The sequence below is a fragment of the Phalacrocorax carbo genome, chromosome 4 (genome assembly GCF_963921805.1).
Source record: "Phalacrocorax carbo chromosome 4, bPhaCar2.1, whole genome shotgun sequence".
In the NCBI taxonomy this organism is placed as follows: Eukaryota; Metazoa; Chordata; class Aves; order Suliformes; family Phalacrocoracidae; genus Phalacrocorax; species Phalacrocorax carbo.
In genome coordinates this window covers 46,570,688-46,598,339 of record NC_087516.1, presented here as the reverse complement: position 1 = coordinate 46,598,339, position 27,652 = coordinate 46,570,688, and the positions used below count along the sequence as shown (strand labels likewise).

Below are 27,652 nucleotides of genomic sequence, written 5' to 3'. Positions count from 1 at the left end.
GCAATTCATAACAACTAGGAATGATTTTCCAGTGGAACTTTGACTACTCTGTGTGAGATATATGAAATCTTGTCTGATAATATAAATGTGAGAGTACTTCTGCACTTTCCCTGGTGCCGCCCTTCTAAAAAAATCTTTTAAAACTGATACATATTTTTTGAATATATTTGTTGCTTACCTGTAGTTAAAGAAAAATCTTGCCATGGTATGTTTAGATAGGAGTTCTCATGTTTGCTTTAATTATTTTCAACATATTGCTCTGTTCTGACACAGAAAATAGCAGAAGATGCTTCTGTAAAGACTTCTGCCAAGAACTGCCAAGCAAGCAATGGGAACAATAATATTTCTTCCCATAGTCCCTCAATAAGCTGTATACAAAATATCAAAGAACAGATACCGAAGTATCAGGTAATGTTCATTACTTTTCTTCCCTGTATTTATCCATTTTACTGAGAAAGTTTGTGTATAAAACCCTTAACTTACGTGCATGGAATGACTAGTTACACTTCTAGTATAACAGAAGTTAATCTGAACCTTGAGGTACCCACCCTATCTTTAAAGAAGTGTTGTAGAGTAAGAACGTGTGTACATCTTAACCTTTTGGGCTATCTTGATCTTGTCTTTGAAAGAGCTATGAAAGATATTTAATAGCATTATTATTTGTGAAGGTCATAAAAAGCACTATACCATTCTCTCTTCTTGTTTTGAAAGATGTCTACCTATGCTTCCATCCAGTTCTGAAGAAGTTGTTGAGCATGGTATATTAAGAGTCCCTTTAGTCTGACTTACTATAATATGAAATTTTTAAGAGAACTATTTTTTAGGTACTCACTCTGGCCGTTTCTCAGTAAAAACATAAACATTTCATCTAGAAAAATATAATTCAAAGCATATATAGATTAAGGTAGAAAAATAATTATATTTAACAAGAAGGTAAGTGATTGCCTTCAGAATTAACAAACTTCTCTCCATATTTGCTATTGATGATCAGCCTTTGAAACAAAATAAGAAATCAGTCTGATCATACTTACAAACACAGTCTTCACAAATTACTTTCCAATCAAATGTTTCCAGGAAGTTTTCTATCAGGGCAGGGAAGGAACACTTACTAATTTGAATAAGACAGACAGTTTAATGCTTGGGGATCCAGACCACAGAGTCTAAGTCCTATGAACACCTACAGGTTTCATCAGACACTCTGTTATATGGGAATGTTGCTGGACACAGCCGTTTCTTTTGAAATGCAGTACATCTTTTTTTTTTTTCCTTTCTTGCCTTTGGAGGTCCACCTGGAGCAAGGGTAGTGATGCCCATCTAGTGAGCAAAACAGAGTGAGTCTTCCAGCTGTATTTGCTTGTACTTGTGTGTTAGAACCACACAGGATCTTAGCCTGCATGGAAAAGGGGAACTCTTGTATTCTCCATTCAAAACGTAGCACTATGGCACTCCATTAAATTGAAATGGTATGCCAAGTTGTTGTTCACTTTGCTTTTCCCATCTTCTTGTCTGTGTAGTACACCAGACCAGCCTCTGATGTCAACATGCTGGGAGAAATGATGTTTGGCTCAGTGGCAATGAGTTACAAAGGCTCCACCTTGAAAATTCACTATATACGGTGAGTGTCCTTTTCTGTGATGCACTCTCTCGTCAGGCACTTGGAATTGATGACTCACTGAAATGACTGTTTATCCTTTCAGCTCTCCCCCACAGCTGATGATCAGTAAAGTCTTCTCAGCCAGGGTAGGAAGCTTCAGTGGAAGCAACAATAAGTAAGAACATTTTTTAAAAAGTTTTATTTTTCTTCCCCATCCAATTCAGTTGTCTTACCTTCTTTCTCCTTTCATAGTCCTTCTGTCACTGCTTCTAAATTTGACTTAGCCAAAGTGGAAAAGTCTAGTAGAAAATCAGAAATGGTGGCTGTGGAGAAGGATTCTCTTGATAGATCCCAGCCGGGCCATCCAAGTTTAAAAAATAAAATCTCTCCAAGCTTCTGCTTCTTAATTTGTCCAGGGCATGCAATAAACTTCAGAGGTTAAGTGCTTTGTACAATCAAAGCCTCTATCTTTTCCTGCCCTGCAGGGAGAAGGGTGAAGAAGGGGTGTTGTTGAGAAAGCTTTATGTCCCTGTATCCCTCTTCTGCTTCCTTTAACAGTGACAGAAGATATACTGTTTCTCATCTGTTTCCTTTTCCCTTGTCCCAAAAATGGGCAAATGTGAATAAAGTGAATCCCAAACGTGACATATAGAAACCTTCAATAATTGAAAGAGGGAGCCTATATAGAAAATAAATGCCTGTTTCCTTACAGTTTCAGAAGACCTACTAGTCCTGGAGTTTGATTGTAAAGCTAATCTTCAGCTTTCTTTTTTCCATAAAATGAACCTAATTCTCAAGCTAATATTAATGCCTATTGATCACATTCATAAGGAACACTGGCTTTTTCCCCTTCTTTAGCTTACAAGATAGTTTTGAATACATCAACCAAGATCCCAGCCTGGGAAAGCTGAGCTCAAATCAGAATGGTTTGGGGACCTGTCGCAGTGGAAGTAATTTAGGTAAATATTTCCAGGTTCTATTTCTTTCTGACAACACAAGGCCATCTGTTCGTTCAGTTTGGTTTTTTTCCTGTGCATCACCATCTTTTTTGTCTTTTTTTTTTGTTTATACACTTTTTTTGCATTGCATTTTCTCTACGTTGATTTTGTTTCCTAGGTGTGTTACAGCTGTGTAGCAGCAAACTGCTGCAGGGTGTGTCTGAAGGAGGTCCCCTCCGGCTCATCCGCAGTGCTTCTTTCTTTGCAGGTTTGTGTGGAATGCCAGCCACAGTGTGACCCATCCATATGCACACACAAATCCAGCTCCTGAATCCTTGCAGGACATACATAATTACTCTGTAGAAACAGAAAGGGCTAAAATAGTGACAACAGATGTATCTGGTTTATGCTTAAAAATCTTTCTTCAAAAAAATAGCTAAATTAATTGGGTTTTTTGATTATGTTTATTTTCTAATATCTGCATTTAATTTTAAAGGTATTGTCATGCAGTGTTTTTAATAAATGAGCCCTTATGTTTCTTAGAGGACTTATGTTTCCTGGCTTATAGTTGGTTTCTTGCTGGCGTGCAGGTGTCTTGCTGGTGTACAGCTTTTTCTTCTTTTACCTCTTGCTACTTTTTTTAATTTGATGGCAGACAGTCAATATTAATTCTTGAGCTAAGTCTGGGAGGCTTTAAGGTTTTTTCTTTAACAATATAAACTTGTTTAATTTTCAAAACTTTAAACTACATGAAGTCTCCTTTTACAGGCATACTGATGACCCATGCAGGTGGGTAGACCTTGAGGCCTAATTAATTCTGTTAATTGCAAGAATGTGAACTGGAATACCAATGCAGTTTCTTCACAGCCTTTGCAAATCTTGCATGCTCTACAATTTGAGTGACTCTGCACTACTAACACTTCAGTGTAATACAACATAGGCTGAATGTTTCTTACTGTGAGGCTTTGTGGATAGTAAATATCTGCTTGGGGAATGAATCAGAAGCTTAATGGACCTCGTATTTGACTACTTCATTATGATGTTAACCTGTGTAAAATGACAATCTTGCACACGCAAAAAAAATGCCAAGGGTGACAAATGGGGGTAGCACCAGCCCTCATTTTCAAAGCATATCTGATTTCTGATAATGTAGACTGTATTCACATTCTTAAGCATCTTAGATATTTTTAGATTGGGGCAAATAATCGACTTCCTCTAGTAGCATGATACTCAGTACGGGAATACTGTTTGCTGCCACCTCTGCTCACACCATACTGCTTATTTGGAGTAACAGTACAGGATGTAACTTTGTTTAATGACCTTTAAACTTAAACATTTTTTTAAAATGCTGACAAATAGTATAACGAGTTATGTAATATTTTCTATTGATCTGATCTGTTTGTTTAGCACACAGCACACCTGTTGATATGCCTAGCAGAGGACAAAATGAGGACAGAGACAGCGGCATTGCTCGGTCAGGTATCTGCTGTCTGTCTTGTTTGCCTGTTTTTGTAATTATGTACAATTCTTTGGTGTGGTGTGATTCACCTGAAATGTAGGCACCTTATGAATCCAAAAGTTTTTGGATCTGCTAAGCGGTTTTCCTTCTGCTTTTGCCCCAAGCCTTAATGCAAGAATATTTGTAATTATATTCTTCATTTACAGTCATAATTTTCTGGGTTCTTAACCAATTTATAATTGGAAGAAAGAACTGGCTGGAGCCTTTACTAAAGCAAGGGAAGAGAGGATGCTTTTGCACTGAATAGGAAAAGGAGGCCAGGGGATTTGTCTGTTGTAATGGGAGGGCAACACCTCTTAAAAATGCTTTTAATGAGAGTAAGAAGACTTTTAGTATGTTCTACTAGGGAAGATCTCTGACTTCATAAGAAAAGATTGTCCTCAAGCAGCAAGATTAACTTAAAATAATTGTCTCTCCTGTTGCAAGTGAGTTATGTGAAAAAGATCAGTAAGCAAGAGCAGTATTTGTGGGAATTTTGTTCCCAGTTGCAGTATGAAATAAAAAATGTAACCAGCACTCTTTGTAATTGGGTATATGTGGTGTTTCTTTCCTGCTTTCCTGATAGCATCTCTGAGCAGTCTTCTGGTCACTCCTTTTCCATCTCCAAGTTCATCATCATCATCTTCTAGCAGCTACCAACGTCGCTGGCTCCGAAGTCAGACAACCAGTTTAGAGAATGGAATTATTCCAAGGTGGTGAGTGCAACACCTTTCTTCTTATAACAGTTTGGCAGTAATTTAAGCTAAATAGAGCTTAAGCTTCTTGTCTTTAAAAGGACAAATCCTGTTATTAAATGCTCTCAATTCAGTCTAAATTTTGTGCGTGTTATGTAAGATTGCCAATATGAAGACAGATCAAGTTTTTGGCTGAATATGAACTGCAAGGCCCGTTTTGAAATGTACTTATCTTTATTTAACATATAGGCTGTGGCTGAAGCCACATTCTGAAAAGCAAATTAAACTATTTCTGATGGAGCAGAGCATCCTGTTGAGATGAAAGGGGCTGTAACAGCACTGCTGCCATAATTACATTATACTATGATGAGGTCTGAGTAGTGAGCAGTTACTGAAATTTTGGAGTAATAGCCCATGACGACTCTCTTGGCTGGTACAGGATGTTCCTGATGTGACTTCTGCCAAAACAGGAAGAAAAAAAAAAGCTGTCATCAAAAAGCTTGGCTTCTGTTTTGGAATTTTATTAGCTTTTGTAGCTCAGTGGCATAACAAAGCATGGAATGCAGCAGACCTTTCATAGCTAATAAGCAAATTCATCCCAGATGGTTCTTGATTATCTGCTCTTATGTACTCATCCACCTGCACCAAGAGACAGCCTGGAATTAGTGGAGAGCTACAAGAAATTCCTGCTGTTTGGCCTCTCTCCCGCTTCACTCTTTTCAGTTAAGAGAAGCTTAAAAGCTGGTCAGTAAAAAAACAAAACCAAAACCTTTTTCAAAAGACCTCTTTCCCTAGCGTCAACACTTGAAGTTTTTCCTGGATATTCTTACCTCATCATATTTAACATGAAGAATCATGCAGTGGTGCTAATGTAGCAGTCATGCTTTCTAAATCGTGCTTGCAGTTGAGAATAAGCTAGCAAATATTTTGCTTTCAGTAAATTGAAATACTTCTTAGTCTAGTTTCCTAAAGAAATAAGGCTGAGAGCAGTGTATGCAAAAATGTTACAGCATTTAGGGTAAATAAGATAATTTCAGCTCAGTTTAAGATGTAGTCAAAGCTTTACAAATGAGGAAATTTCCTCGAAGTGTTATGAAAGTAACAAATTGTTTAGAGGAAAGTAGCCTTCTGGGGCTGCTTTTTCACTGTAGGAGTAGGAGGTGTGTCTTCCACACTGGAGAGTCTATGCTGGGGAAAGATTGGAAACAGGACATTATTTCTACTATCAAGAATTACTCTTGAATTGGGGTTCGTTCTAAGACAAAAAGCCTCTTCAGATACTTGTTTTCTGAATACTTGCTGGAGAAACAGAAAGCTTCTAGTTGAATACTTCAGTGACAGCAGAGTTTGCACTTCAGTTTATACAGCCAAGCTTCTACAGTCCGTGACTGGTGTTTTAGGCCAATAGCTCAAAGAAAATGAGATGTCTAGCTGGAACTCCATGTAGTCAATTGGCAGGCGAGCTAGATTAGCAGCTATTTTGAATAGGCTTCTCTCACAGGCCTGAATTCTTCAATTTCTATTCCTGGGAAGCAGTACAAAAGCTTGTGATGTTTCTTAGATGCTGACTGACCATCCTTTCCCCACTTCCTTGGGAATTTCTGTGTCTGCATGCAAGTTCCTGGAGTTCAAATGAGGTTATGTTTTTGTCTTGAACTCTGGTTTCCCACAAGCTGTTTTTTGCTGGGGTTTTATTGTGTGTGTGTTTTCCTCTATTCCTGGACTCATACCTCTATGATGAGAAACTTTTGTATATTTAACTTTGTCAAACCAATTAAACTGTAAACCACTTATTTTTAGAATGAACTTAGAATGAATGCTTAGCATTCAGGCTTTCCTCTTGTTAATTGCTTCATAGTGGTCTGTAAATGCCACATGCTCCATTTCAAGATACTTCTGATATGAGAAGCCTTCCAGTCTTTAATTACTACTCACTGATAAGGCAGTCTTAACTTGCAAAGAAACCCCAAACCAAGCTATTTCCATATGAGCTGCTGCTCTGAATGTCTCTGTGTTCTGCTGGCTTTCTTGTCTGTTCTTACCCTTCTCCCCCTATAATTTCTCAGTGGATTAAAAGCCATTATTCAACTAAAGTTCCTTCCAAAAGACATTTCGACCATACTATTTTACTCATTGATGTATACACCTTTTTAAAGATGTTTTTTTTCAGTAAAATTAATCAAGAAACTTTAAGCAAGAAAAAATAGTAGTTCTGTAAATCTAGCAACATCAATATCTAGCACTGCAATACAAGTATTTATGAAGGAACAGGGTGAGGGCATTGCCACCCTCTTTGTATAATCACAGAAAAAATTTAGGCTGGGCTGAGATGTGGAGATCATCCAAACAGTTACCTGGGCAAAGGACTAGCTTGTAATTTATATCAGGTTTCTGTGGAACTTGTCTAATTGAGTCTTGAAAATCTCCAAGGGTGGGGATTCCACAGATTCTCTGGACAGTGCCATCTGGTGTATTGACCATTTTCCCCCCACTTGGCATCATCTGCAAACTCTCTGAAGGTGTGTTTTGACCCACAGGCCAGGCTGATAATGATATTGAGCACTATTGATCCCAGTATCAACCCATGTGTAATATTGAAAAGTGACATAATGGTTGAAGGAAATGTGGCAGAACTATCAAGAGAATAAACAGAACTTTGGGAAGTAATAATTGCTGTAAAACAGCCACTGTGTACTTTTTTTTTAAGCAGAAATCAAAGCGTTTTAAACTGAAGTATATCCAACTTTGAGCTAGGCACACATGTATTTGTAGGCGTTAAGTTTGTGTTTTCACAGTAATTACTAAGTGGTGACACTTTCTTTTCAGTTAAAATAGAAAGTTTTATTTTGCATGGCTAAGTGCCTTAGAACATCCATCTTAAGATGTTGGAACAGTATAGGTAGCATGTTTCCCAACTTCCCTCATGAGCAGCAGTACAGATTTAAGAGCATCATGGACATACTGCTGAGCACCTAGGTAGGAGCTTGAGTGCTGGATGCAGTTTACAGGTCTGAAATTACCTTTAACCTTTTTTGCTAATAATTGTGTTATGTCTCCATTCCCTTTTCTAAATTTCACTTAAAGATAAATCCAGAAGAAGGGATTTTGTAGTAGCTCTGTTTCAGAGGAAAGTGTTTGCACCACTTTAGGAGCTCGCCTCTTTGGCAGTGTGTCCCCTTATCTGATAAAACATAGCCAACATTTTGATGGTTAAGACCTATCTTCTGTTCAGAGACAGGTGACAGCAAAGTGTTGTGTAGTCGGTGAAAGGAGACCTAAGAATAAATTACCTTCTAGTATATAGAGATGGATAGGAGACGAATTACCTCTCAGTACGTAGGTAACTGTCCTAACAAATGTGTCTTACAGGTCCACTGAAGAAATGTTTAGTATGGCTGATGAAAGCTGCAGCTCCAATCCTGCAATGGTTCGGAGGAAAAAAATTGCAATCAGCATAATCTTTTCTCTGCCTGAGAAAGAAGAAGCACAGAGAAACTTCCAGGATTTCTTTTTTTCTCACTTTCCTCTCTTTGAATCTCACATGAACAAGCTGAAATACGCAATAGAAAAGGTACAGAATACTAGTGTGGCTTAATGTGGAAAAATAAGTGTCAAACAGAATGAAGTATTCTAGAATCTGATAGATGAAGAGTGGGAGAAGGTGTGTGGTTTCAAGCTTCCCTCCCTCCTTACACATGTAGTCTTGAGCATGAGCCCAGTGTAGGAATTCAGCATTTGCTGAAAAAGAGGTGTGGTTTCTTTTCTAGTCAGAATGAGAATGAAGAGTTTTATGCTATGGGTGGCTTTTCTTTTTCTTTCTTTCTCACCATATTTCACTATGAGGTTTTCTTGACTTCCTGGAAACTGTGGAAATGATAGTATTCTATATTTTCATGCAGTCACTAAAAAAGGGACACGAAATGTTTGTTGCCATCTTCCCCTTACTCTCTCAAATGTTCTCTACTCTCCCCACATCCAGCCTTGGGGATTGGTGTCTCATGAGGTGGAGGGAGGTTGGCAGCGATTGCTATCCTGAGTGGCTGTATAGCACTGGGGTTAGATCTTAATTATTTTGACATGCTAATGAAGATTAAAAAGATGAAGAATGTGAATCCTTTAAGAAGCTGTTTTGTGTCTTTAACTCTTAATCAAGGCCATGATCTCATGTAGAAAAATAGCAGAATCCAGCCAAAGAGTGCAGGTTTATATCAGCCGTGTCATGGATGCTCTGGGAGAATTCAGGTGAGTTGATGGAATTCTGAATTACAAGGAGAGCTCTTGTCATGCCCCTTTAAAGATATTTGTTGCATCCAGTTATAAGCAACTGAATGCAGGGTCTTATAATTTAGCCAGTCTTGAAGTTAGCGTGAATGAATTTTCTGTGTTGGGTATTGGGTAAATGTTTTTAGAAAACTTTAGCAAAACCAACTCAGCCATTTTCAGAGTGAGAGTAAAAGTAGTTCTGTTGCACTCACCTATACCTGGGGCTGTCAGTTAAAGTCTTTAAGATCTCATCGAGAGTTGGCTTCTGCTGATGCCTGTGCAGATGAGTGGACTGATTGTTGTATTCAGGCAGATGAGTTGTCTACTCCTAGTCATAGATACTGAACAGCGTAACTGACAAGAAAGTTGCTGTCAAAGGCTCTCATCTTGGTACCTAAGAGGAAGGAATGACCAGAGGCCAAGAAAGGCAGCCCAGGAGAGAGATGCAAGGCTTTGGTTGGGGTGGAGTTTCTGGAATGTGGAATCAAATCACTGCAATGAATAGAATGGGTTCTATCCCCCCTCAGAATGATTTCTGAATCATTTCTCTGAATGCAAATACACAGGGAATGCAAGAAAGGGAAGGCAAATATGTAATTCATATGAACACATTAAGTTACTGGTACACAGAATTAAGCAGACTAGTGATCTGGGACACTAGGAATTAGTGTCTGGTAAACTATTCTGGTTTTAGTCTCCTAGATCTTAGAAAAAAAAAAAAATCAATGGACAATAGAAGAAGAAAGGGGCTACATGTATTTGCAAGATGGAAATGTGCATGTTAACACTTTTTTTTAAATTTTTTTTTGAGCAGAGTTACCATCGGGAACCTGTACTCTGTTCCAAGGATTGCAGAGCCTGTGTGGCTTAATATGATGTCCAGCACCCTGGAAAAGAATCAGCTATGCCAGCGTTTCCTTAAAGAATTTACATTTCTGATAGAGCAGATCAACAAAAATCAGTAAGCTTCCCCCACTCCCTCTTTTTTCTTTAGAAAAAAAGCTTGTGTGCTTCCCAGTGTATGTAGATATAAATATGTTAAAGCACTTAATGGGGTATTCTTTTGCTGGTGTTACTTCGGTCATGTTCTTTTTTCCTAGGTTCTTTGCTGCTTTGTTAACAGCGGTGCTGACGTATCATCTGGCTTGGGTCCCAACAGTAATGCCGGTTGACCATCCTCCCATAAAGGCCTCTGAGAAGCGAACATCACAGTCTGTGAACATGCTGGCAAAATCCCATCCATATAACCCTCTCTGGGCACAGCTTGGTCAGTAGGAAATGGAAAGCTTCAGACTTCTTTATAACTAGCACCTTCCTGCATCCACTCCTTCAATTGAAGAGCTATTTGTGATCCAGATCATATTTGCTGATTTGCCTTGCTGTAAGACGGGCAGAACTACCAACAGATGTCTTGCACTTGGTTAAACAGAGCGATTGGAGGCCTGTTTGCATAGCCAGAGTGCTCTGCTTTTTTCCCCTTGGTCCCTTGTTGTCATCTTCTGTTGCACTGCCTGGTTAAGTAACTTGGTATAGAAGTATTAAGATGGCGCAAGTCCTGTAAATGATCTGAGTGGTTTGGGAAGAACAAGAGGGAGCAGACTGGATTGAGTGGAGTTCTCTGGGCCTTGGAGGCCTTTTGTGGTTGAAACTGCCCTGGCTACCTCCTGTCTCTTTCTCACAGAGCTAGGTTGGACACCAAGACAAGAGAGTAGAAGTCTGGCAACTGGCAGTACTTCCATTCATTCACAGTTACGTGAGTGGGCTTGGGCCAAGACTTTCTTTCTATGCCCAGGTCCTCGGGCTGTTCTCTGACAAGTATTTCATAGTTTATAAGTTATCTTGATACAGGCAATTAAATAACTGCTGTCAAATGAGTAGGTGAGTGAGAGCTGAGAGAATAACGCTGCCAGTGGCAAATCCTTGAAAATTCCTCCTCCTCTTGGCAGCAGTTCTGAGTCTGACATCAGATCAGCCTTAACTTTAACTGATATACTATATTGGCATGTAAAATAACACACATGCACACTAAAGCAATAATGTGACTTTTACACTGTGCTACTGGTTGTGCTGCTTCTTAATTGTCTCAGTTACGTTTGTTATTCTCAGCAATCTTAATGAAACTAAGAATTGCTACCTTGGCCCTGTAGTTGTAGTAGAAGTGTTTCCTGTTCCAGGATGTCATTAAAACGTTATGCAGAGGAGTAATGTAGTAGACTTGGAGGGGAACACAGAAGCTAGCTCAGGGTGTTGAGGATGGAGCCAGACCTGGGGTTATAAAAACCAGCTGGTCTGGAGGCGTAAGATCAGCAGTAGCTCTTGTGGTCACTCCCAGGAGCCACCACTGGTGACTTGTTAAGAATCTGTTTCTCTTCTTGCCTTCCCAGGCTGTTTATTGCTACCAGCATTGGCCGAGCCAAGTTCTCAGTGTCTGAATTCAAAATGTGTTCTGGTTTTGTTCTTATAAAGCCCAAAAGCCATTATCAGGTGGTTGCAGTCACTAATAATGAAAGTAAGATGTTGCCCTCTGCTGGTCTCCTTTGGAAAGAAGGGGGTGTGTATGGGATAAAAAGTTATGGGGCTTAGTGCTTTAAAATGGAAATTACTTTCTACTAAGAAGAAAGGATTTTGATGTACCTGTCTTCCCATCTTCAAACCTACATTTTCATTACATACTACATATCAGTTACAATTACATACTGATACAACTGTAAGTACCACATCAGGAAGACATAATATTGTTTCTTAAACATCAGCTTCAATCTAATGGCTTTAACAGTAGGCATTAGTATATTTTGAAAACTGCAATTCTGACTTTGTACTGTCTTATTAATAACGGTTTTATATAAAAGTCAGTTCTGCAAATGAACAGGAAGCCTGCATCTGATTTCCATAGCAACTGTGCTCAACTCAAAAGTAAAAAGATATCTTCCTATTTCCTTTCCAAATTGCTAGTCCTTGTGGCCCACCAGCCATTGAGGTTAATTCCAGCTGAATAGTCTGAAGCCCACTTTCCATTACTAAGGAATGAATTTGCTGGTATGTTAGGCTATGGGGCTAGTTGCAAGGGTGTTCCTAACTGGGGGAAGACATCACACTAATGCCACCACACAGCAGCCTCTCCAGTGCATCACTGGCATCATGGACAATGGCACATATTGGTGGGGGAGACAGTGAAAGCAGTGGAATCAGTGTCTCATTGATCTTTGTTTTGCGGGAATGGAGTCAGAAGCCTTATTCCTTTTATGTTCTGCATGGTGAAGAGGAGGCTGGGCATAAATGTGTTTGGTTTTTTGGTTTGGTTTTGGGGTTTGTTTTTTCTGTTTTAGTCTCCTCGTGTTGAAAGCAGAGGTCCCCCTGCCCTTGGTAGAAACCTTCCTGAAACTCTGATTATAACTTTAATTTAGTGTTGCTTCTTGAAGTCTAGTACAAACTCCTGGTAGCAAACTCAGTCCACAACATTTGAGCAGCCCTGAGGAAGGACTTGGCACCTGAAACAATCTGGTAGATCAGCAAGTAGCTGATAAATCCTCAAGCCAGAGAAGCCTGCTTTCAAGGTGAACATGTATGGTGGCTAAAGAAAATTGAGCTTTTGGTCATTGGCCCCCATCTGCTGGTGATATCAGCCACAGTTTAGTTGGGCAAAGATGATTCAGTGGGTGTTCTCTAATGGGTGTCAGGTGAAGACAACTAGGTTAACTCAGCCTGGTAATAAGACATTTCTTGAGTTAACCCATCTTTGTCTGATAGAGCATGTGAATGTTCCCTTATTGGCTATCTATGTTTACTTGTCCCAGACCTTTGGAGTAGAAACCCTTCAGCTGATAGAGGACTATAGGCAGCTGGAACATAGTTAGCACTCTCCCAAACCACCCTCTCTCTGTTGAAAGCAGGTTATGTATGACCTTAGCTCTGTTAAAAAAGCAGTTCTTTGGGATAAATGGGCTAGCAAATAAGCAGTTGAGGGGACTCAAATTATGTTGCGGTACCTACCTTTCTTATTATGGTGGTATTTTAAGTAGTGAATATATTTTCTAGTTTTCTGCCCCCCCGCCAAAGATAAATGCTTATGTTAATGAGTTTGACTCCAGGTACGCAGAAGTGCATGTGCCTTGCCCAATAAGGTAGTTACAAGCCTCTTTTTTTCAGAACCTTATTTATTAAGCTAATATTGAAACATTTTTTGCTCTTTTGGTATCTTAGTCCTGAAAAATAGATTTTATCTGTATGAAAATTCCTGTGTTTACCAGAAAATGTGACTGCAAATAAAAAAAACAACTTTGTGAAAGAAAATTAATAGAGAAATAGAAATAGTTTAGCTGGATCTATATTCCTCTTCACCCACTGTTGTGTCAATTTCCAAGAGATGATACCTTGTAAGCATCATGTAAGTAAAAACCTTAGTGGGTTTGAACAGAAAGAAACTGGGTAATAGCAGCTTATCCCTTACAAAGACAAGGCTCTTGAACACAAGCCAGGTATAAGATGTGCTAGGGGACTTCTTTTGCTATCCTTTGTTTCAAACTTTTATGAACTTACCGTAAAAAAAATTAATGGTCTGATCTGTGTGCGTAGTAAATGCTGTTTTGAAATGTGTTGAATTTAGATGGTATCTCTCATATTACGACCTAACATAAGCATGTGAAATTTTTGTTTTCCCGTGTAGGTGATCTCTACGGTGCCATAGGCTCTCCAGTTAGATTGACTCGAACTGTTATTGTTGGAAAACGCAAGGAGTTGGTGCAGCGCCTGCTCTATGTTCTAACTTACTTCATTCGGTGCTCTGAGCTGCAGGAAAATCAGCTGATGTGGAGTGAGAAGGCTGGGGAAGGGGAGCAAGTGCTAAATGGAAGCAAGATCACAACTGCACTAGAAAAAGGAGAGGTAGAGGAGTCTGATTATGTGGTTGTCACTGTTAAAAATGAACCTGCCCTTGTGCCTCCAATCCTACCTCCAAAGAATGATGGCAGTAAGAACAATAGTATTGCAGAGTGGGTACATGACCCAGAAAGCACTCATGCTGTCCCAGCCTCTTCAAAAGAAAAGAGAGAAGCAATAGGAAAGGCCAGTCAGAACTCTGAAGCATCTGTTGACTGTTTAACTAGCAATTTTCATAAAGGAGCGGCTGGTGGTAGGAAAAGAACTGTCACTGATACAGGAATCGTATCCTATCACTTTGAAGAGCCATCTAAATTGGAGGATTTAATGGATATAAAGAAGAACAAGAACCAGAATGAGAGAAAAGTGGAAAAGCAGTTGTCTAGTAGGTCATCTGCCTTACCATGTCCTGAAAGGTCTGGCCGCAGGAGTTCACACTTAGAAAAGGTCACCTTTCAGATTGGAAGTTCTGCGTCACCAGAGTCAGACTTAGAAACTCATAGAAGAGAAATGGAAGAAAATCTGAAGGCATTGAGAAAAAGTCCAGAAGTGTTACATTGTCCCTCAAGTTCCACAAATCTGACTGCAGTTGCTTCTCAGAGTCAAAAAGAAAGTTGTGGAGCTGCCTTCATACCCTTCAGTAAACGTAATGTTTGTTATGCGCAAATCCCACCTTGTGAGGGGAAGGAGAGTATACTTAATAGCCAACATATGGAAAGTAAAGGAACTGAAATGAATTTAATGAACACAATATCTAGTGAACCACTTTTGTCCACAGATAACATAGAAACTGTAAAATTGCCAAGCCAAGAAACTAGACCTTTATGCTCTGGCAATCTGGAGAACTGTTCCTCTGGTTGCGTAGAAGTAGGTTCTGCTGTTAAACAGGATTCCCCTAAAGTAGGTGCTAAAGATGTCCCCTATGGGGATGCTGGAAGGAAAATCCCCTTCAGACCTGAAGGGGACATTCCAAGGAATGAGAGTTCAGACAGTGCTCTTGGAGCCAGTGATGAAGAAGGCGATTGCTGTATCCCTGAGGAAGTACATCATGATAATCTCAGCAAAAGGCTTGAAGAGTTTGCCGAAGTGGAACTTCCTTTACCAAGGTAAAGAAGTTTGAATTCATTTAGAACTAAACGGAGTCAAAAGCTGTTGCTATTTTAGACATGTTCAGGATTTCGAGTCTAAAATACTTTGGGATCTTGACTAAGTTCCTTGCAAACAAATCCATAATAGACGCTGATGTGGTTAGGACTCTTGTAAACAGACTCGGCAAAAAGAAAACCAAGACTGAGCACGTTTAGGTATTGAAGTTTTCTGACAAAGGTGTTCTTCAAATGTTTAATACAAAGCAATCAAACTCTTACATGAACTGCCTGATTGATATAGACGTGTGAACAGAACATCTGAGGACAAGCAGAACGTCAGCTTTGCTTAAACTGATAACTGTTTAGATTTGACATGGTTGATAAATGAAAGACAGATTTGAAATAAATAAGGGCATCCTACTTGAAAGCTTTTGAGCTTTAGAAGAGCACGTGGAGCTTGCTGATGCTTAAGGTAGGCAGCTAGAAAGAGTTTGCTTCTTGGGCTGAGTTTAAGAAAACTCAAATTTAGCAAGGCTGTTAGCTGCAGAACATGAGGAAGCTTGTACATACCACAAGCTCTAATACACTTAGATTTGCCTTTTCATAAGTTTGATGGGATCAATACATTTTTGAAGTTCAGCTTTTAAAGTCGTTCTTTCAAAGAGCACCAGTAATTGGTTTACTATATTTGAGTACAATTGTTGATCAATATTTACAGTAGAAGCAGGGGTGATAAACCAAACATAGCCTTCATTTAAAATCTGAATTCAGGTTGTCAAGCAAGAGTCTTACCTACTTTGTATTTCTGTATTTCAGGTCAAACACAATCAGCAGTCAATGTGTGAAAAATTTTGGAAGATCACTTCTAGGTGGTTACTGTCATACATATATACCTGATCTAGTGCTACATGGAATAAGTAATGATGAAAAACTCAAGCAGTGTCTACTAGCAGACCTATTTCATGCAATGCATGTGAGTCAAAGTACTGTTCTGAGTTGTAGTAAGAGTGGTGATATCACTGAGATCTATGGAAGCAGGTCCTTTGAATAGGTCCTGTTTCTCTTTACTTCCCTGTTCTCAACAGCCACACCTGACATGTCTTCCTTTTTGAAAGATGTAAGCCCTTAATTCATTGTGTGCAAAGCCTGTTCACACAACAATCACATGTGCTTTCCTGTATAGTCTCTTAAGTCTTCTCTTCAAAGATAAACACATGGAAAATTATTTGCAACTTCAAGTTACAAACAAGGAAAAAAACTTCAAACTGCTTCTCCAGTTGCAATAGCAGACAGATTATATTTCATAAATGATATGCAAGCTGAAATGTCTTATTTTGCCACTTAGTGGCATGTGTTGCAAGGGAGATTAAGTTTTGTGGAGGTCTATATTATACTAAACTGTAGAAGAAATGACCAACTACAGAAAGCAGTTGTCTGTAGGAGAGAACTTTGCTATGTTCTTCTCTACTTCAGGTATAAATTATAAATTTATACCTGAAATTTGTAACTTAATTATATAATTACTTTATAACTAAGCTTTCACTAAAGTAACTGTGTGACCTTACTATGCAGTTTTAAATGTTTATCTGGCAATTGTCAACAGCTTCTCTCTATAGTAATTAAGCATCATTCTGATGGAATGAGTTCATATATTAGCCAACACAGCGATGCACGTGTGTGTGACTGTTTTAAGCAACATCAGATTGGTCTAATATGATACTGTCTTTTCGTACGTACCCTGCCTTGGTTGTACATAGTGAAATCCCTCACTTACCTCTGAAATGCTAAATATACTTTCACCATCCCTGGATCAGTATAATTATTTCATTTTGGAAGAAAATTATCTTTTCAGGGAAGGTGGTGGAATAATTGAAGAAAACAATATTGGAATAGTGATTTTGAAGCACTAGTTAGACAAAATTAAATGCTTTGATCAAATTAGTTCTTAAGTCTTAACTGACCCAATGTTGCTGAATGTAAACTCTGTCACTGAAGTGGTGTTCTTTGTCATTTTTGAGATGCCTTCGCTTTCCTGTTGGACAAAACAATTTCATTGGATCACTTCCTTATGCCCTGCCTCAGTGTGAATAAAAGTGGAACCTCAAACTAAGTTGTGGAAAGGTACATGCAAGTGTGACATAACGTTTGTGTTTTGTATCTGTTGCAGCATCCAGTGCTAGATGAGCCCATAGCAGAAGCTGTCTGCATTATTGCAGACACAGATAAATGGAATGTACAAGTAGCTACAAGTCAGAGAAAGATGATGGACAACATGAAGTTAGGCAAGGACGTTTTGGTTTCAAGTCAAGTATCCAGTTTACTGCAGTCTATTTTACAGCTTTACAAACTCAATGTCCCAGCTGACTTTGTAAGTATTTCTTTACTGAAGACTGAAACTACTGAAATTTGCTTATATAGATATAAGCATATATATGCTATATATAATATTCTGGTAACATGTATTATAATGTAGATAGCAGAGGTAGAGTTTTGTACACTGCATTGCTATACCAGTGAACTAATGTCTGAAATAATGGTACCATATATTAAAAAGAATGTATGCTACAGTCCAGTAACAGATACTGTTTTATCTGCAATTTACATCTAATAGATCAGATTAAAGTTAACTGTTCCAAAATACATATTGCAAAACTAAAGTTGTTTGGGCAGTTTTGGCATGGTCCTTGTGTGTATGATTAGGGCTCTTAAATTTGGCTTTAATTTTGCTTGTGTAATGTCTATACTTCTCTGCTCCCATGTTGTTGAACTTTCTGTCCATCCAAGCCTGTTTCTAGCATACAGTTTTCTGTTCTTGGGCTTTCTATGCAACCCCATGCAACAGATGCCTCTTCTCTCTCCTCCCCAAACAGTTGTGCCTCTGTTTACCTGACCCTTCTGGTTTAGGCATATTTTAGCCAACCCTGTGCGCAAGTGCTGTCTCGGATAGCCTTGCCGATGTCCCCATACGATTGCTGGGAGGAGACTGAAACCTGAACACATCTAGGGGTAGGGGGGTGGGTTGCAGCAGGGGATGTTACTTTGTCATATTGCATACTCTGTATCCCATAGCATCCTTTCCTGTCCTCATGAGCAGTAGAGTTCATTACAGCAAACCAGTAATGCTGGTTTTGCTGACTACAACAAAACTACCCACAAGTCTGACAGTGGGAATTATTAACCGATTTTTAATGCATGATTGCAGATAAGGAAAGATGGGGTGGGGTTTTTTTAGCAGTCACCCCTTTCTCAGTAAACATAATTGATCTTCAGCAGTTAGCCTTGAGAAACTTTGTAGGAAGCCTGTGTAATGACTGTGCTAGCAGATGGAAGAGGAAAATAGAACTAAACACTAACAGCTGTAAATAGTAATAGTTGGCACTGTTTTGGATAAAATTAGTGGTATTGATCACACTAAATTCTTGAAGTCAAGGCAAAATATGTGGGTACGTTGTCAATGTTGTTTCTGAATTCTTCTGGGCATCAAAAATACGCAACTTTAGTTAAAATTATATCCTAACACTTGCACAGTAACACCTTAAATTCTGACATTTCTAAACTGAATAACTGATTCTGCAACTGAAGTGTTCTGTCCAATGCTGCCTTGGGGTTTATGTATGCAATTTCTGTATGCTTTGTGTGGTGTGAGGGAGTTTGGAGGTGGAATGTTTTTCGCAGGTTTTTATTTCCTTTTTCTTACAAAAAGGAACAGTGAAGTGATAGTGATAGCAGTTTGTAAATTTTCTATAATCCCTGTTAGAGACGCTTTGATCCTTCTGTCGGTGGATTTTACAGCTCTTTGCTGAAACAGAAACACGAGTGCATGGAAGTCAGGTGTTCCACTAAACTCTAGGGGGAGAAGTGTGACTTTTACTGCAGTGATTCTATTGATTTAAATTTTCACAAAAACACACGTACTGATATCAGAGATGACCATAATGCAGTATGTTTGAAGTTTCCTCAGAGTGTGCATTTCTTTACATGCAGTTACTGTTCAGATGAATAAGCTTTCTGGTTTTTTGGGGTACAATAAAATACAAAACCCAACTTGAGATGGGATGAAAGGCAAGTGGCAATATCTCTTTGTTGTGGCACTTCAGACTAGTAACCATACTGCAGAGCGCTTTGCAGTACGCTGGGGTGGGAGGGAAGTGGTGATTGTAACTGCTGCATGTCAGCAATATGTCGAAAGTTTTACCTGCATGTTTAGACTAATTTTAAGCTACTTTTCTAATTTTAGAAGTGACTAGGTTTTTTTTTTGTTTAGTCAATGAGGAAAGCTGCAGAGGAAGGCAATATTAAATAAAAAAAGACTTCAGTACCTCACTTAACATGGACATTTTGAACAAAATGGATTCATGTACTGAGCTTATGAGTAACCATGTCTTTTGGTTCTTTGCTGGCATTCAGGAGGAGCAGATAATCTTATGTAAAGTATCTTAGATTAATGTGGGATTCTTCCTTACTTGCTCCCTCACAACTTAAAAGGAGAAAAGTATCCATAATCCTTTAGCATTAGTACTGGAACTGAAAAATAATGAACTGCTACTCTGTGAATCAGCTGCATGTTCCCCTGAACCACTGACGAAGTGCTCATGGGTTTTTTGCGTTGGTTACCTGTAATGGAAAAGATAAAAATGTTTCCTGTTTGGGTAGGATCAAAAGTATTATGACTCTAATGACTTGACTGAAAACTTGCTTGAAGCAAGTAGATTAAGCTACTCTCAAAAAGCTTTTGCCTTTCCTCCACTGGTCGCAGTTATCTTACTCTACTGCTATGTAGCACTACTTTTTTTAAAACGCCTTTTCATCATTTGTGATTAAGGCCTGATATAAGCTTAGAGAATCACTAAAAATCTTGCCCCAGACCATCAGAAAAATACATGGTAGGCTACTTTTTTTTTGCTCATTGATTTTTAATTAGCAAAACTGGTTTCACAAGCTCTCGCTTCTAATACTTATGGTTTTCATTCAACTTGAAAAGTACATTGGACGATGGCCTGAAGCTGCTACTGTTTCTAATTGCCTGCTGGATGATTGTACACTTGAGAACGTGAGGTTCTTCATGCACTTCCTGCTTTCATCTCCTGGAGTTTGGAGAGCTGAACTAATTTAACTTATTTGAAGTGGTCATCCCTGTGGAAAGAAGGAATATATCAAATTGAGTGTACCTTTTGTCCTAGAACAAAATACCTGATAAGACATCCTACCTACTCACCTTGTGAAGACATCCTACCTACTGACCTTGTCTTACCAAAAAATACGCTCTCCCTCTTTGAAGTTAAGGTTCATCTGCTGTCCTGCAGTTGGTGTATGAGAAATTGCCATGCATCACATGACTGTATTTAAAAATAACATGCATTCCTAGCATGCTGCTGATGAAAGAAAAGGGGAGTGATTAAATTGTTTTTTCAACTTGAACTATTACCTTTTGGGAAACAGCGTCAAATGTTTGAGTAATTTTAAACTAGAAGTACCCAGGACTAATGAAAACGAATGCCTAGAAAGGATTCGTAACCTACCTTCTCCAGTGAAGTAGTGAGCAAAAATATGATTTTCTGACAAATAAGATAATGGTGTCTTCCACTACTTGAGTCTTAGTTTCTTGAATGACAAATCCCTAGAGCTAGAGAGTGCTAATTTGGGGAACTGTTGTCTAGACTGAGTCTTTCAGAAGAAAATAGTACTGACTTATAACAAAGACATCTTGATCCAAATATTCTGGTTTGTTTCTTAGTAAGATGTTTTGAATGTCTTTTAACCTGGCTAAAACTGCTTAAGCCAGCAGAAGCACTGTGACTGACTTGAGTGCGAAATGGATGTGCAGTTTGTGCAACAAACTTTTACTGCCCAAGAAAGCTGGAATGCCCCAGTTCTTTGAGGGGGTTCCCCTTTGAGGGGGTACTGTAACTTTTTAATGTTGCAGCTGTAACAAAACCAAATGCTGCTTCTGGATTTTGGAGTGGAGATATAGGTTGAAAGGTGTTCTAGCTAAGACAGAAAGTAAAATGATGTGCTGACACTTCTGTAAAATTTGCATGCGATTGCTAAAGCCGTTCTGAGGTTTTTGGTCTGTGTTTACAGTGCATAATGCATCTTGAGGATAGACTACAAGAGATGTATCTCAAAAGCAAAATGCTTTCAGAATATCTGCGAGGACATACAAGAGTGCATGTAAAAGAACTAGGAATTGTATTGGGGTGAGTATTGCAGATATTGGTCTTACCCAATGGTAAAACATGGGGCAGTTTATTTTCCTTTTCAGTTTCTGAAAGTTGATGTCTTGTTCGTGCAGGGAATTCCTTCTTACTTCATATTTAGCACTGTCCTCTTTCATGTGCCTAATAAAGTGTAAAAATGGGTTCTACTGAACCATCAGGAGGAAGGAAACACAGTTCAACAGCGAGAACAAATCACTCTTCATTCTGAAGATTTAAGAATGACAAAAGTTTGGATTTTGGTCATTAGGAGGCTGTCCAGACATTCATATGCACTCTTTCTGTCTCGATCTCCTTAATGAAAACTCTGCCTCACCAAATACTTGAGAATTTTTGGAAGGTTAGGTGGTGCAGTTGTATCTTGAGGGAAGAGGGATTCTCAAAAAAGCAGATATAGGAAAATAGACAGGTGTCCTGTTGGGCAGGTGTCTTCTAATAATACTACTTGATTGGCAGACAACCTTTAGGGATGCACCTGCTGACAGCAGAAGAGGGGGAAGGGGAAAGAAGTGAATACACATTCTCAAGAGGATGGTTTTTAGCACTGTAGTTAAAACTTAATTTATCTTTCTCCAGACTGTTCAAGATTTCATGTGTTTTGAAATGTAGCTGTAAATAGTGAAACCCTGAAATAAGCACTTTTCTCTCTGTGTGTGTGTGTGTGTGTGTATTAATATATATACACACATGCACATACATCCTGGCCTCTGAGCAGCTTTACACTGGAAACAGTTAGAAACTGAGCATGGCATCTGAGAGACATTCCTGATACTGTTATTGCATAATAATTAATACTGCCAGCTTTTGGCCATTTTTGGTAAGAAAGTGCTACCGTATGGTGAACTGAATTATATTCAAAACATGAAATGTACAGTCTTCCTTAAGCTGGTGTATAGTACTTAAACTGGGCTTATTGGTGCCTACTGACTGGTAAGACTACAAGCTAAGGCTTATGGTTTAGCAAATAAATATACCAGTACTTAAGGGGTAGCTACAAAGAAGATGGAGACTCCCTTTTCACACAGAGTCACGTGGAGAGGACAAGGGGGAATGGACACAAATTGCTCTTGGGGAGATTCCGATTGGACACAAAAGGGAAATTTTTCACAGTGAGGACAGTCACCCATTGGAATAATCTCCCCAGGGAAGGGCTTGACTCGGCCACGTTGGACACCTTTAAGATTTGGCTGGACAGGGTGCTGGGCCATCTTGCCTAGACTGTGCTCTTCCTAGAAAGGTTGGACTAGATGATCCCTGAGGTCCCTTCCCACCTGTGATTCTGTGAAGTAAATAAAAGTTTTTATTTAAACCAAAAAAGATTATATACCACAAAATGTAATACTTCTATCTTTTGATTTAAATGGTAGCATACTTCTTGATTTTAAACATTATTACCTACCTTTACTGGTATGTTATGAGTAATGGCAATAAATAATAATTAAACAATGAACTCAGTTATAGCAAGACACTTCCAGTTTCCTTAAAGTGGATGAAAAATACCCTCTTGTGTTTCTCTTCATTTGTGAAGGTGACTGTATATTTTAAAGTCTGTCTCTCTTTTAATTTCTAGGATTGAATCCAATGACTTGCCTTTGTTGGCTGCTATAGCAAGTACTCATTCCCCGTATGTTGCTCAAATACTCTTATAAATTCAAATCTCAGGATAGTCATTTCCTTAAAATAAAATAAAGAAAATGGTAATGTTGAATGAAGAACAGAGGTGCCAAACACTGGTAAAGGGGAACACTGAGGAAAGCAAGTGATAACCGTACATTCAACCACCTTCTGATTCTGATTTCAACCGGATGTTTTATCGGAGGACTTCAGTTTACATAATGTAAAAGGCATTCAGGTTTTTCTTACAATCGCACTTCTGACTTAAATCAAGAAAGTGACTGCATCCTTGCATTTTATTTTTATTCAGAGGACTAAAGTTAACACTATGTGGCAGACCAGGAGCTGCCGTCCAAAACGCTGCTCAAAACCATGAAGTAACAGTTTAAAAGAACAAGTGGGTTAGAATGGGTTTTGTAATACTACGCTTGTGAGTGTGGTGTGGTGTTTGTTTCTTTGCCGGGGAGGAGGAGGAGGAGCTGTAAACTATGTATATAGCATTCCTGTACACAAGTGTATTAGATGAGACATCATTTTCTTGCAGAGCATAAGCATGTCTTTGTATAGCAGAAGTGACCAGTTTAGAACAAGGAACCTGGATTCAGCAACTAAACTTTACGTGGGACCGGAGGTGCGCATGAAGTGATGTTGACTTTTCCCTTAAAGGACAGGTTAAGAAAGCTGTGGCTGCTTCTGTTTTAATGGGGAGGCATTCAAATGAGGCCATGGCTGGAAGTGGAATGGAACGGACTTCTGAGATAGGGATTTTGTGGGAAAGCCTTATGGAATTTCTGCTACAAGTTTACATTTGTTGCTGATGCAACTTCAATAACTCTTTTGAGTTTCTGTATGACTGTAGTCCTGGGAACTAAACCTGTGTCTTGGTGTCATCAAGTATCGCTCTCTCCAAGGAGCGTGAATATGACAGACTTCTGTATGATACCAGTGCTGTTAGTGCGTGTCTGTGCGCACGTACACCAAGCAATTGGCACAGACTGAAGACAATCTTGTTGGGGAAATAAAAGATGACAAACAACCCCCCCGCCAAACCTTTAGTCAAAAGTATTACTTTTTTTCCAGCTACTAGTTGTCACTCTAGGAATAAAAGAGGAGCATTGTTTGAAGTAAAATGAAATGTAGGGGGCAAACCCCGGTATTTACTATTACTATGAATGTTTGCAATTACCCTTTTAGATTCTACAGAAATCTTGAACTATCATCTGGGTGCCTTTCCTTATAGGTTAACTATTCTGAGACCAGAAACTACTTCTCCACTAGTTGACACTGGCCTTCTGTGTTTCTAGAAAGCAAAATAAAATTTTGTATTTTACTGTTTTCATGTGGTTGATAACATGAATGTAAAAAAAAAAACTTTTATTGCGTAAAGCACTGTTAAGCTGGATATGAAACTGTGGACCAGACCGAGGAAAGAACAAAGGATCAAAACAAACATTCTTAAAGAAACAGAAAGCTCCGTGTTGGACCGTTCTGTCGTGTGCCAGCAGGAATGAGGTGTCTGAAGTCGTCTGCTTGCAAGCAAATTGCTGGCAATGCAATTGCTTGGGAATAGTGAATTCTAATAAACTCCTGGTCACCGGTTGTGAGGTCTCCTTGTTGGTGATTACAGATTTTTAACACTGAAGGGACACACTTTTATTAAAAGTGTTTTTATTTCCTACTACCTTGATGTTTGGACTTTTCTACAGTAAACTTTCAATGATTTGAAATAATGAAATGTGCATATTGTGAGTTGTTTAAATGTGATGGGGGTCTTGATTAACCGTGTGTTGTTTTTTGAGGGAAGTAGGTAGACTGACTTACTGTGAAAAGAGGTGGTTTCCAAGTGGAGGGGTACTTAATCTTCTATACAGTGCTTCTAAAGCTGCTCCTTATATGCTGGGTTCCTGACCTGACATTCCACATGTTTCTTTTGTCACATTTTCCTACTTGTCCCTAGTATTCTGCCTAAAAAGGCTAAAATCTTTCTATGGTTCAGATTTTCTCCTACTGCTTAGAGTTAAATAACTTTTCATATCTTTGGTATGTAAATCCTTCTATCTGCTGGAAAGTACACTTACCTCTGCGTGCAGCTGTTAGCAGGTTTCACTCTATTCCACGAGGTTAGGACAAAGTGAGAACCATAAAGCAAGTTGCATATTCCTAAACTACCAGTGTGATGGAGAACGTGTGCGTGTGCATGTGTAGGACTAAAACTGCTTCCCTGAGTGTATATAGAAACCCTCCTGTACGGTCTCTATTTTATGTCACTCTTAAATAGTAGCTGAGTTCATTAAAAGTCAATTCCAGTTCTCCTAAAATATTAATTGGGTTTTTATCTGAACAGACTCTGACAATTCTTCAAAGGTGTATGTGCTTTTTTTACTGTAGAGTGTACTAAGGAAGTCAAAGGTCAGCTGACATCCAGTGATTTCATGACTAACACCGTGACCAGTAACACCTGACTTTACTTTATCAACTATTTAAGAAAATTTAAAAATAAAAAAAAGCCTCTTTTGGCAGGACTAACCTAGGGGGTGGATGTGAGCCGATGGTCAGAAGCACCTGGATTTTCTTCAGCCCAGGCTAAAACTTTATAGTTCTTGCTGCTTTCTCTAATGTTCTGCTGCTCTTCAGAAATTACACGATGAACTATCTTGTTCTCACAGTTTTAGTTTTAGGGGAAAGAAAATCCAAAATGAAAGATGTTTCTTACCTTCAAAAGGCTTTAGACTAAAGGAAGGTAAACACATATTTTCCCCTCCACCAAATGTACTACCTCAGTTGACAGGATCCCACCTTCTAGGGCTTTTTTTGACTCTAAGTCTTTAACTTGTTTTTAGTAACATCTTGCTGTTTATGTAAATTAGCGTGGCATGACAGGGCAGTAAGTATTTACAGATGTGGTGTTAGACATCTTTAGGGCATGCTTCTGTTTTTATTTTATTAGGATGAAAAGTGATACGAATGTACAGATGTGTCTACAATTGATAATGTAGCTTAGTTTTCAAATATTCCAAAGCTGGTTTTATCAGTATTATGTAGTTTTTTGTAAACTTAAATACATACTTTCTTGGTTAAGTGGGAGTGCACAGACTTTCCAAAATCCCACATAAATGCAGTTTACACAGAGCAATTTAAAGAATGTATGCTTTTTTTTTCAGGCAAGACTAAACCTTCATACACAGAGGGGAGGCATGAACTGCTAAATTGTAGTATTTAATCTAAATTAATTCTTTAACCGCAACTGATATCAAGATCTAAACATTTTAATTTAAGTAGGTACTCTCTGAACTGATGTATACAACTTTCTCCTGCCCAAATGAAACTAATCAACACTGGTTCTGTAATTCACATTTCTAATGGCATCCTCCAGGTATAGATTGATCTCCCCACTCCACACTACGTGCATCTTTACTCTTAAAGTCAAAAACCCTTTTCAGGCATACCATGCTCTTGTATGTAAAGCTTACACAAAATGATCATTTACCCCTTGAGTATAATTTCTACTTCAGTTAAAAGGACCCAAATCAAAATCGAGTCTGAACTGCTGAATATACTCTAGACTTTTTTTTTTTATTATTTTAGGTCAAGCAGGCTAATTTGACATACATAGCAGGTTTTCCACAGTAGAAGAAAAATGTGTGTTGCTATTGCATGTTTGGAGAGCGTAGGCTTTTTTAGGAATGACTGAATACCAATGTCAAACTACATGGTTTTTTTTTCTTATAGTTGTTTATGTATGCTATCGTTTTGGTCTATTTCTTTGCGGCATTTGGTGCAATAAACTTTCTGAAATGAATGTAAGTGGTATTTGGTATCTTCCTTTTTAAAACACTTCTGAAATAGCTGTTCTTGTTGTAGCTGAGATCTAATAGTGCCTGGACATCCGATAACCTGCTAGCGGAGTAAGTAGATGTTGCAGGAAGTGTCTAACAGGAAGGCTTCACAAAATTTGGAGCCTGATTGAACACCATTAGCATCTGTGGAAGCTTTACCCCACTTACATATATAAATGAGCTCTTATAGTGTGAAAACTAACTGCAAAAAACACTGGAAAGTGAAGACACTGACTGTTGGAGTGGGTCGTGCAGAGTTCCCACGCACCTCTGTTGCTGGCAGGTGGCTCAAGTGCATATGGAAAGAGCTGTATGAAAAATGTGTTGCTATTAGCTAATATATCCTATTTTTAAAATGACTCAACCTAACAGGAGTTGAGTGACATCTTATATCTACTAGATTATGAATTTGTTGGTGGACTTAACATGAATTAGTTTAAAATAGAGGCCTTCAGTTTGTGTCAAACTCTCCATGACCTGAATTTCTAGTTAGTATTATGTAGCTGAGCGGAAAGTCCTTATTTATGAAATAAAAATGGAGACGAGAGGGTCAACTCAAACGATGTTGAATATCTTTGAACAGGTCTGAGGTATAGTCTGATTTGTAGGGTGTAAGCACTTCTTACCTGTAGACCGAAATGCTTGAGGTTTGCTTGTTGGTTGGGCTAACAAACATTGGAAATAAAACAGCAGCCCAGGAACTTTGCCATCAAGGACTTTTCCTGGTGCTCCGAGTACAGTTTCTGGCTTTCTGGTCTGGCTGCAGTAGTTATCAATGCTGGAGCATTTGGAAATAAATTACTTATTTTCTCATGATCAAAGGTGGTAAGTGCTTGCGTGCACACGCCTGAAGTAAGGAGGGACGTCTGTTGCATTGTCTGCCACGATTCCTGTGTGACTTGTGCTCCTGTTAGTACTCCTGCACAAATGTTGACCTGTTATAGAGGTTAACCAAATCTGGTGTTCATGAGAACGAAGGGATTTTTTTAGCGTGAAGGGTCTATCAAATGATGGTGCTGTGGTGAGCTGTAACCTC

At 38.8% G+C, this 27,652-nt stretch overlaps 1 protein-coding gene across 6 annotated transcripts in view; it reads left to right on the top strand.

The window, feature by feature from the left end:
* The window catches only part of FNIP2 (folliculin interacting protein 2), a 51,895-nt gene extending 25,316 nt beyond the window's left edge, over positions 1-26,579 (top strand). For 3 of the 6 annotated variants that reach the window (XM_064449794.1, XM_064449792.1, XM_064449795.1), the window contains 17 exons: positions 274-408; positions 1,515-1,615; positions 1,698-1,769; positions 2,453-2,553; positions 2,711-2,800; positions 3,301-3,321; positions 3,940-4,011; positions 4,617-4,746; positions 8,095-8,296; positions 8,879-8,967; positions 9,803-9,949; positions 10,089-10,255; positions 13,652-14,969; positions 15,768-15,924; positions 17,119-17,319; positions 21,033-21,148; positions 22,737-26,579. In XM_064449794.1, coding sequence (XP_064305864.1) covers positions 274-408; positions 1,515-1,615; positions 1,698-1,769; positions 2,453-2,553; positions 2,711-2,800; positions 3,301-3,321; positions 3,940-4,011; positions 4,617-4,746; positions 8,095-8,296; positions 8,879-8,967; positions 9,803-9,949; positions 10,089-10,255; positions 13,652-14,969; positions 15,768-15,924; positions 17,119-17,319; positions 21,033-21,148; positions 22,737-22,815 — 3,198 coding nt within the window. In that variant the 3' untranslated portion in view covers positions 22,816-26,579. The remainder of the gene's footprint in view (positions 1-273; positions 409-1,514; positions 1,616-1,697; positions 1,770-2,452; positions 2,554-2,710; positions 2,801-3,300; positions 3,322-3,939; positions 4,012-4,616; positions 4,747-8,094; positions 8,297-8,878; positions 8,968-9,802; positions 9,950-10,088; positions 10,256-13,651; positions 14,970-15,767; positions 15,925-17,118; positions 17,320-21,032; positions 21,149-22,736) is intronic. The other 3 variants (XM_064449797.1, XM_064449793.1, XM_009505078.2) reach the window with 2 other exon arrangements.
* Positions 26,580-27,652: the final 1,073 nt, after the last annotated feature.